The sequence below is a fragment of the Sapajus apella genome, unplaced genomic scaffold (genome assembly GCF_009761245.1).
Source record: "Sapajus apella isolate SASKATOON/1434 unplaced genomic scaffold, GSC_monkey_1.0 scaffold82, whole genome shotgun sequence".
Taxonomy (NCBI): Eukaryota; Metazoa; Chordata; class Mammalia; order Primates; family Cebidae; genus Sapajus; species Sapajus apella.
In genome coordinates, this window is record NW_022437022.1 from 8,816,711 (window position 1) to 8,827,820 (window position 11,110).

At 52.6% G+C, this 11,110-nt stretch overlaps 1 protein-coding gene across 6 annotated transcripts in view; it reads right to left on the reverse strand.

The window, feature by feature from the left end:
• SYNJ2 (synaptojanin 2) overlaps nucleotides 1-8,973 on the reverse strand; it is a 118,798-nt gene extending 109,825 nt beyond the window's left edge. For 5 of the 6 annotated variants that reach the window (XR_004261294.1, XM_032253206.1, XM_032253211.1 and 2 more), the window contains exon 1: nucleotides 8,741-8,973. Coding sequence is in view for 4 of the 6 variants with exons in the window: in XM_032253206.1 (XP_032109097.1) it covers nucleotides 8,741-8,867 (127 nt within the window). In the remaining 2 variants the exon portion in view is untranslated. The remainder of the gene's footprint in view (nucleotides 1-8,740) is intronic. The other variant, XM_032253210.1, reaches the window with a different exon arrangement.
• Between the last annotated feature and the right edge of the window lie 2,137 nt (nucleotides 8,974-11,110).

Here is an 11,110-nt window from a genome sequence, read left to right on the forward strand (position 1 = left end):
GGAGGCGCCCAGGGCTGGGTACAGAAGAGGAGGCGCCCAGGGCTGGGGTCTGGCTGTCCCATCGCCAAGGTTGTCTTGCAAGCCTCAGTTTTACTCACTTCGAGCAGCAACCTAGTTCCCTGTCCTCTGTGCAGAGAGGTGGGAAAGAAATCAGGTGAAGGGTTTGCAGGCGGTATCACGGGAACATTCTAGGGTCAGAGTAGAGGAAAGAGCAGGAGGTCGACACCCACCAGTCAGTAACAAGTCAATGCAGGACCCCCCTCGCCTTAGCATTCACAGACAGGCAGCGGCGACAGGGTGAGAAGCTGCCCGGGAGGCTGTGCTCACCCCAAATCTGGCTATTTTGCCACATCTTGCCAGGAGCCTGGAGCAGCCCTGTCCTCCGCTGGGTCTGAGCAGCAACCGTGAACATGTCGCCCTCTCCCGCAATCCAAGTCCCACACCAACGCCAGAGCCAGGAGAGCATTTAGAGCCAGAGTTCTGCTCGGGGAGACCACATCCTACTTCAAAGGACCCCGGCGACATGCGCCTTCATTTCCTAGCAGCTGTGATGAAGGGGCAGGGGTGTGGGGCAAGGCCCTGTCCTCAGGGGGCGTGTGGGCTCGCTGAAAAACACAACTCCATCCGAGATGGAAGGCTGCCTTGCGGCACAGTGGACGCGGGCTCCACCACCCCAGCCATGGGGAGAGGGAGGCAGGAGAGTTGGCAGAGATGCAGGAACACAAACAACCATGCACCTGGCCCGAGAGCCCCATTTCCTCAAAAACCTGCCTTAGAATGGAGCTCAGACCTCCGCACTGGGGCCACCTCCCACAGTCTGGGCCCGGGGCACAAGCTGTCCGTCTGGCTCCGTGGCTGACAGGCTCCCAGCGAATTCGCTGCTCGGAGTCACCTTTTCAACCAGGAGGCTTTACAAGCAGTGGCAGCCCGCCAGCCTCGCAGGCCAAGGGCACAGACGGTGCAGCCCACGGGACCTGGCCAGGGCATCTAGCCTCCTGGCGCAGCACCACACTCACGCCCCGAGCCTGGCTCCTGCCCAGTGCCCCCGGGGCAAGGCACAGTTCCGTCCACCCACTCTACAGAGCCTCCCAGGGCCCCAGAAAAGCCCACAGGGGCAGGAAGACACGCTCGGCAGGACCCCAGCACCCTCCCGCAGACACGTCTCCAGCTCAAATCCAACCTCAGAGCTGACCCAGTCCAACATTCTGGGCTTGCCAGACCTCGTGTTCCTTGAGAAGCCTGGGGTCTTGTAGCATCCTCTACACTGCGAGCACTTTCCTCAGCACCCTGGGTCGCATCGGCCTCTGTTCCCAGTGCTGGGACATCCATGTGGAGGCTCCACTCTGCCCCCAGGAGCATGGCCTTGAAGCCCACGTTTCTCTCAGGGATCAAGCTTCATCTTTGTAGTGCCACACCCTCTGCTCAGAGAGGCGCTGGCTGTTTCCCCAGTGAGAGCCGCCTGGATCAAAAGTGTGTGCCAGATGGAAACCGAGACAAGCCAGAGGTGACAGGACAAAGGGGGTCTTTTTCCATATGTATATATTCAATTTTTTTCCTAAGGAACGTATTGTTCTCTGGAGCCTTCCACTGGAGGTGGAGACTCAGGCAAGTTCTTAAGTCGGTCTGTGCCTCAGTTTCCCCAAGTGTACAATGGCGATTACCAGTACCTGCCTTGACATAAGGATGAAGTAAGTTAATATGTATAAGCCACTTGGATCAGCACCTGGTAGATGGTAAACATGCCATAAATGTCAGCTATTATGATCAAGTTGAATCAAAGTTAATTTAACCAGTTAAAAACTCCAAACAGCCTGCAACAAACATCCTTGAAGCAAAACGGGCTAGTGACCTGGAATATTTCCTGAGATAAACTTCTGCGCATAGAATCCGGGGTTAAGCTCTTGCATGCTGTTAAGGGTTTTCATTCATGTGCCTAAACTTCCCTCCAGAAAGAAAGAGCGGCTTACATTCACGTCAGCAGTGCCGGAAGGCTCCTGCCCGTAAGATCTGGAAAAGCAGCAGGGCCCTGAACTGGGCTGTTTTGTATGGACTTGAGAGTGGACCCAGCCTGCCCAGTGACAGCCTCCCATCCACAGAGTGTGGTTGATGGCACCGCAGCTTGGGGCTTTAGTGTCAAGTGCACCCTCCCAGCCCAATTTGGTTTTCACCTTGAGAAGAGCCGGCCACGGCACCACCGACCCCCGCCCAGAAATGCTAATGGGGGACTCCAATCAGATTCCCAAGTCGGAGCCCGGCCAGTTTACCCACGGCTTTGAGGACAATTCAAGTGGAAAGAAAACAATGTATTCCCCAACCTCAGTGACGAGCCCGAAGGAGCCAAGCGACGGAAACTGAGCAGCCCCCTGAGGACACCAGGAGCACTCTAGAAGGGAGACACGGCAGAGAGACACAGGCTGGGACATGTGCCCAGGGCAGGTCTGCCTGAATGTCTGCAGGGGCTGGGGCCAGGGCACCCATGAGCTCTGCCTCCTGTATGCCAAACTTAAGTTTTAAATCAAGCTAACAAAGTAAAACAGTTAAATAAAATAGGTTCTATCCTCCTACCTTGAAAAGTACGCTGCCATGACCACCTGGAGGGCCAGGTTCATGGGGTGGCCAGTGGGGAGGGCTGCCCCTGCCTGCTGCCTTCTCTTTCCCCGCAGCCCCCAACCTGGGCTTCATGGCCCCCCCGCAGGGAGCCTCATGCTTACACATGAACAGTCCCAGCTAGTGTGTGTCCCGTTCCACCTGTAACACGCCCTTGCCACACCCACGCCCAGGTCTGGGGTGGACATGTGGCTGCAGTCTGCCTGATGCCGTGGGAGGGGCTGCACAGCTGCAGGATGTGCTTAGCACACTCCAGGGTCTCGAGCAGCAGGAGTGTCATCCAGCAAGGGGAGCGCAGAGGACACTGGACAGGGCCCTTGGCCCTCTCTTGCCCGGGGCTAGAGGCAGTGCCGTCAAAGGGCCCAGATCTTGTCCTCCTGAGCTCACCAGCAGAGAGCATCCTGTTCTTCCAAGCTGTGGTTGACCCTTCCCACATGGTCACTTTGCTTTTAAAAACGTGTCTTGGCCAATGTCTCAGAATCAGTTCATGCCACTGTTTCTGCTGTTGGCCACATGGAAATCTGCCAAGTAAATTTTGAACTTGCATAACATGGTGACTGTAGTTAATAGATATTTCAAAATTGCTAGGAGAGTCAATTTCAAATGTTCTCATTCCAAAAAATAAGTGGTCAGCTGCGGTGGCTCATGCCTCTAATCCCAGAACTTTGGGAGGCTGAGGTGGGTGGATCACTTGAGGTCAAGAGTTCAAGACTAGTCTGGTCAACATAGCGAAACCCCATCTCTACTAAAAATACAAAAATTAGCCAGGCATGGGGGCATACGCCTGTAGTCCCAGCTACTCAGAGGCTGAAGCAGGAGAATCGCTTGAACCTGGGAAACAGATATTGCAGTGAGCTGAGATCACGCCATTGCACTCCAGCCAGGAGACAGACCGAGACTCCATCTCAATAAATAAACAAACAAAGCATCTGAGGTGATAACTATGTTAATCATCTTGATTGAATCATCCCACATTGTACACATATATGATAACTTTGTGGTCCATAATATATAATAATTATAATTTGTCAGCCCATTGCAGTGGCTCATGCCTGTAATCCTAGCACTTTGGGAGGCCAAAGTCGGCAGATCACTTGAGGTCAGGAGTTCGAGACCAGCCTGGCCAACAAGGTGAAACCCCATCTCTATTAAAAATACAAAAATTAGCTGGGTGTGGTAGCACACACCTGTAGTCCCAGCTACTCAGGAGGCTGAGACAGGAGAATCACTTGAACCTCCAGAGGTTGCAGTGAGCCGAGATCGCACCACAGCACTCCCGCCTGGGTGACAGAGCGAGACTTGATCTCCAAAAACAATAATAATTTGTCAATTTACGTTAAAATTTAAAAAACGAACTTACATATCTAAATGCAAGTAAGAAAAAAAAAAAGCCAACCCAACAAATTAGAATCTTGCCTGGCATTAAAAAAACTAAATTTTAAGAGATTCATGTTTTCATCAAAAATAAAAAGACAAGTGAAATAAAATTGACAATATATTGATAATTACCAATGCTAAATGACAGGTACACAGGGGATTCATTTTTCCCTCTACTTTTGTGTTTAAACATTTTCACAATTAAAGGTTAAAAGCAAAGTTTTTGAGCCACACAGCCAAAACAAGAACATGGTAAGATTTGAAATCACGATATTATAGGTGAGTTACAAAAACCATGGGAGGGCTGGGCGCGGTGGCTCATGTCTGTAATACCCGCACCTTGGCAGGCCAAGGCTGGTGGATCTTTTGAGGCCAGAAGTTTGAGACCAGCCTGACCAACATGGTGAAACCCCTTCTCTACTAAAAATACAAATGTTAACTGACCGTGGTGGCACATGCCTGTAGTCCCAGCTACTCTGGAGGCTGAGGCAGGAGAACCACTGGGACCTGGGAGGCGGAAATTGCAATGAGCCGAGATGGCGCCATTGCCCTCCTGCCTGGCTGACAGAGCGAGACTCCATCTCAACAACAACAACAAAACACCATAGGAGAAGCACACACTATCCCAGTTTGCATTTTGTAAATACGACGCTAAGACAACCTACCGCGAGGACAGGAGGCAAACCAGCCCTGGAGGCAGACAGGCCAGGACTGTTCAAGTTTCCCAGGTCAGGGGCCCTGGAACCCTCACCTGGTCCCACCTGTGGTTCCCACTTCATCCAAGAGCACTTATCAAATGGCGACTTATTTGATCCTCTCCAGTGCTCTTAGCAGATCAGAATTCCAGTCCATGACCCAATAAATCTGGCCACAAAGCCTGAGAAAGTGACCTAGGCACCAGTTCACACTGTGTCCTGCTCTGCCCGGGGGCCATCTCACCAATTCAAACAAAGCTAAACTCAAGGTGTGGCCTCTGCACAAACAGCAGCTGGGAGAACCTCAGCCCTGGTGTTTACACAGAACCTTTCCCCAGAAGCTCAGAGTAATTTAGGGACACCCATTAATTAACTTAATGAAGTCTCTCAAGCCTCCTGCCCCATCCCTGCCACCCTGCAAAGCCAGGCTGGGGAGCAGGAGGCAGGCTTCACTCACACACAGCCCGAGTGTTACACAGGGACACCCTCAGGCCACCATTCCTGGGGGCTGTTGGAGAATCTTGAACTTTGGAACACAGTGGCTCACTCTGAAAATAAACAAAATCTGTTAACCATAAGCACTTTTCCCTAAGTTTACAACAGACAGAGACAGGAAGGGTTGTTGTATGTGCAAATAAGGGAACATCTGTTTGCTAATTGCAGACTGTGGGCCAGAGAACCTGGTACCAGCTACTGGGCTTCCCACCTGTGCTGAGAAGGCCTCCTACCCCCCAGTCAGGTCCCCGAGACTCCATAAAAACCTTTTAAATGGATGCCGATACATTTTGACTTTTCTGCCTCTGGAATTTCTGCTCCCACTGATCTACTTAAAAGACAGATTCACAACCTAACTCTTTCAGAAGCAGGAATTTGGAATGATTCCTTCAACAATCCTGCTAGCAGTCCAGATGGCCTTGTGTGAAGAGCTCACTCTAGAATAGGACAGGTGAGGACAGGTGCAGAAGGGAGGAGTCCAACAGTCCACGAATCATGCACCATCAGTTTTCCTAAAAATTACAGCCCAGTTCAAGCCCCTGACTGTCTCCAGGCATTGCCTGAAAATGACAAGGAACCACCTGGCCCCTTTGGTGAAAGGCGCTTTTCCAGTTGAGATCCCTCAGGAATAAAACGTGCTAGGAAGGGTCAGCGCCTATGGTCATCAGGCCCATGCCCCTCATCTCCCATGGCCCCTAAGAAAGCAGCTGTGGGCATCTGTAGCAGAGCAGGACAGAAGGTACAGTGACTTAGGGACCAGGAAAGACCATTACCCACCAAGCAATTACCCACAACCTCAGCCTCTCGGCCTTTCATTACTAACTGGGAGGACCCATCACAGGAAAACCACAGCTGAAGAGAACAGGAAGCTACTCCCAACTCTGAACCTCGAAGAAAAGGTGAAAGGTCAATATTAGACCACTAGCCATACCAGCTGCTGTACAAGGGTACTGTCCCATACAAAAGTAGAGACTGCAATCTTCTTGTAAAAATTCACCTTCTCGGGTCAGGAGCGGTGGCTCATGCCTAAAATCCTAGCACTTTGGGAGGCCGAGGCGGGTGGATCACCTAAGGTCAGGATTAGAGACCAGCCTAGCCCCATGGCGAAACCCCGTCTCTACTAAAAATACAAAAATTATCCGGGCATGGTGGCGTGAGCCTGTAATCCCAGCTACTGGGGAGGCTGAGACAGGAGAATCGCTTGAACTTGGGGGGTGGAGGTTGCAGTGAGCCGAGATCACACCACTTCACTCCAGCCTGGGCAATAAAAGCAAAACTCCATCTCAAAACACACACACACACATTAACTTTCTCAAAGAAACAGTTAGCTAGCCCTTTGGAACACAGATGGGAATTTCAAGTTCAGAGCCATTTTATCCAATAGTGATGCATTTAGGATATTTTGAAAGTTTGAAACGACTTTCTAGTAACAGAAGGCTCTCTCCTACAGTCCTTCCCTGGACTGTAGCAAAGTCACCAAATGCTACAGCTGCTTTCTAAAAATAGTTTCATTTCACTTAAACAAAACAGACTTTTAAAAAGTAAGTTTTCAGGCCAGGCATAGTAGTTCACGCCTGTAATCCCAGCACTTCGGGAGAGCAAGGCAGGAAGATCGTCTGAGCCCAGGAGTTCCAGACGAGCATGGGCAACACAGTGAGACCTCATCAAAAAAGAAAAATTAGCCAGGAATGGTGGCACGGGCCTGTAGTCCCAGCTACTCAGGAGGCTGAGGCGGGAGGATCACTTGAGCCCGGAAAGTTGAGGCTGCAGTCAGCTGTGATTGTGCCACTGCATGCCAGCCTGGGCAATAGAAGCAGCCTCTGTTTCAAAAAAAAAAAAAAAAAATTAAGTTTTCCACTGAAAAATGAATGCTAGGTTAAATGACAAATGTGGACTGCACATGAGTTGAAGACGAGCCAATTCCTCTCCACATTCTCTGGTCTAAAATCTGGTATACCGTAATCACCAACGTGATGTAAACCTCAGCCCAAACTTCAGCTCCTAATGGAAAATATGCACTACATTACTGTCATTAATCATTTTTAAATCTTCACTTTTGAAAAAATATTTTTTTCCAAGCAGCTTCAAAGAACTCTTAATTGTGTATGAACCTTGCTTAATGTTGCCGTAATCCAACTGAAGGACATTTTAATCTCTTTGATGAAACAGCAGTTTTGCACCGTGAAATTAATCTTTCGCTTCTGATAAATGTGGCATGAAGTAGACATCTAAAATGGAATGGAAACTTCTGTGGTTTTCTTTCAAGGCCATACCAAATGACCAAACTTAGACTCTTCAGGACAGCACAAATTGGAATAATCTGAAAATAACTTAATCTACAATTCGCTGCACACCTTTGATGCTGAGAATACTGGTGACATTGTTTCAGTAATCAAGTGACTGAGAACAAGCTGGATAAATGCATGTTAATGAAATGATCAGGGAATCAGACAGTCCTTCCAAGACATACATCCGAACAGGAGTTGGTGCATATAAATGTGAAAACAAGGCTAGAGACATCTGCGAGCCGTGACTGTCTGCAGCATTTGTGACCATCTCAAGTGCACGTGACTCCGCGCTGCACCTTGTTTAGCTCGGAATACCGGGAAACGGCTACAGCTGGACGCCTACTGGTGGGCGCCTACTCTCCCGTGTTCACATTTACAAGTCTAACAATCAGGTCTGGTTTCACCTGCTTTGGTGCTACCCAGGCTTTCCTTATAATGGTTAGCACAAAACAAGGGACCCAGGAGGTTAGCGATACCAGGAAGCCAGGCATTAATGACATTATAGAAACAGCCACATGAAAGTCAGGTGGACCGTGTCACCTTGGCAAGCAACTTTCTTAGCCTCTTCGGGCCTCAGTTGGCTCATCTGCAAAATGGGGACAATAGCTCTTTAGTAGAATTGTGAAAATTAAGTGAGATAATGTTCTAAAGGCCACAGCACAATGCCAGTTTCAAGGCTTCTGACGTCCATAGGTGAAATTCGCTGGCTTACAGGATCTAACGCAGCATAAAGGTAGTGTCATGGTAAATTTGCTTACAAGTTCTATACATTGCAGTACCCATGCTTCTCGACCAAGTATTTAAGTGGGACAAAGGTGCCATCAGCAGTTTCTCCAGAGCCTATGTTCTGGGGCTTTGGTCCCCATCCTCTCCAGGAGTGGCGCCGCCAACACAAACCAAAGGGCAATCGCTGGTTTCATCAACAGGTGCCAAAGAAAAGGCGCCAGGCACAAGGTCAGGCCACCTCCCAAGTCAACCCCCGCCCCACCCCGGGATTCTCATGAATACGCAAAGCGCTCCAGCCGGCTCTCCAGCAACCACATCCTGCGGCCGCAGAGACCGGTGATCCCCGAGGAGGGGCGGTCGGCCTCCGTGCGCCACGCCCAGCCAGAGTGCCCTCCGAAGTCCCCAGCCCCACTTCATTCAAAAAGCCACCCCTCCGCCCGCGAACCCCACACCCCGGTAGTCCCCGCGCCGCCCGATTCCCTCGGGAAAGGGGGTACCCGTCTTCCCAACGCTGGGAGAAGGCGGGCGCCCTCGCCTCTGGGCCGGACTCACCCAGCGTGGCCACCGTGCCGGCCTCGAACAGCAGGCAGTCGCCGCGGCCGCGCGCCTCCAGCAGTACGCTGCAGTCCCCCGCGGCCCCCAGGCGCCCCAGCAGCCGCAGCCCTTTGCTCAGGGCCATGGGCGCCGGGCCCGCTGCGGCCGGGGCCGGGGCCGGGGCCGCGTCCCCGCGAGGGCGCGCTGCCAGAGACAGCTCCCCGTGCGCCCGCAACTTCCCAGAGTTTCACTTTGCGCCGCCGCTCCCGCCGCGCCAGGCTCCTCCCCGGCCTCCTCCCCTTCCTCCTCCTCCCCACACCCGCCTCCCCGGCTGGGGCAGGTGAGGGCGCTCCGCGCCCCGGGCCCCGCGCTCCCCCCTGTGGCCAGGCAGCTGCGCGAGGCCGCGCCCGGGGGCTGAGGCTCTCCGCGGGCGGGCGTGGAGCGGAAGGGCCTCCCAGATGCCACACATTCCTCGCCGCGGAGGAGGCTGCCCCGCGCGGGGCGCCCCCGGGAGCCTGGCCGCGATGCCGGCCGCTCGCAGCCTTATATGGGCAGCCCGGCCCGGGAGTCCGCCAGGCTGGACCCGCCGCCTGCTCCCGCCCGGGGCGCTGCGCCTCCCTGTGTGGTCGGCTCCTGCGACCCTAAACCAGTCCTTTCGACCCTGCGTGCCTTGTCTCCCTGCGGTGAAGCCGGGTCATAACTGCGTCTACTTGGGCGCCGAGGGCTGAGTTAATTTGCAGAGGCGCTTAGCGGGTGCGGGGCGCGTGGAGCGGGCTGGAAAAAGGTTGCCTTTCACTAGCGTTCTGTCCCCGAGGCTGTTGCGGTCACCGTCCCCGCCAGGGAGAAGTGTTGAGGGTCAAGGATACGTTGTCGCGGAGAGACCTGGGGCTGTGAACCCACTCACCACGTGACCCTGCCTTCCCTGCGCTCCACTTTCCTCGCCTGTCAGATGGTGACAGTGCCTTTCCCACCAGCCCTGGACACCCGCATGTGTCCGTGCGTGTACGGGAGAGTGTGTGGCCTCGCAGCCCAGTCCCCTGAGGCTCGGCCTTCTGAATCCGGGTTCTAGCACCGAGGCCCGGCCTGTTAGAGCTGCAGGGCAGGTGGGGTGAGGGTGGGAGTTTAGGGCTGAGTTGGAATCATCCTTTGGGGTGTCTAGCGGCTTAATTCCCTTCTCTTGTGATGGGTACCTGGGGATGGCCCCAGAGGCCTCCATGAACTGCTTCCATAGGCCCCCAACTCTCTTCCCCCATCCTGCTGCACTGTCCAAACTGTTTGTCTCTGGGACTTGTTCTAGAGCCAAGCAGAACATTGCCATGTCCTTTCTGACATGCGGTAGTGACCAGACAAGCCATCCTCAGGGGACAACCTCTCAGGTGATGACTGGGTAATAAATACGAACAACCTCCTGGGGTTGTTCGTATTTATTACCCAGTCATCTTGACCCTCAGCCCATTTCCTGGCCGACGAAGTCCGCCCAGGTCAAGCATGATGTGCTCAGTATCTCAGGCCTGAGGCTCCTCAGCTGTCTGAGCAGCTTCTTCCTGTCTGAATGGAAATATTGCTACCTCATGAATACAGTGTGCCCATTCAATGAGGCAGATTGGCCTTTGGCCCACTTTTTGACCCAAAGCTCACTTCTTCCAGGAAGCCTTCCTGGAATGCTGAGGTCCCAGATAATAGTGCTTGTATAATACTCAGATTTACAAACTTCGGTTCTCACCTACTCATATGTTGCTTGAGAAATGTTCTTATATCTTTTCTCTTAGCCCTGTTTTGCAAATTAAGTGGTAAGGCCTTAGGGAGGGGACCCAGCCTTCCATTTGTTATTCTCTCTCCTCTTTCGTAACTAGCACATGGGGTAAAGTTCTGCACAGCGGCATGGTGTACCTGTTTTAGAAATGTTCCTGCAGTCAGGACCAGCACTTGAGCTTCACAGCTTATAGAATCCAAGTCACCATCAACTGTAAAATGAACCACTATTTTATGTACCAGAGGGGGAAAAAAAAACCAAACAAACTTTCCAATGAAACTGGAACATGCCACTAATAGTCATCTCTGCCCAGATTTCGACAATGTTAAAATGCACATCTCAGACCCAAGGAACGACAGTGCTGTTCCTCCATCTCTGAGGATTGGCTGGGTGGGCCAAGAGCCTGCTGGGTTTGGGGCCTCTGCCCTCTGGTTTCGGGTGGGACAGCCCACTTGGGCAGCAGAGGCAGGAGGCAGCTTCCTCACATGCGCACTGGCTGCATAGACCAGGGTACCCAGGCACCGGCGCCTTTCGCCGATGGAGCAAGTAACTGACCTTGAGACATTCAAGGAAAAGGTTGGCTCAGACACCTAAACCCCCAGTGGAATCTGGGCAAAGGAATGGGCCCATCTGCG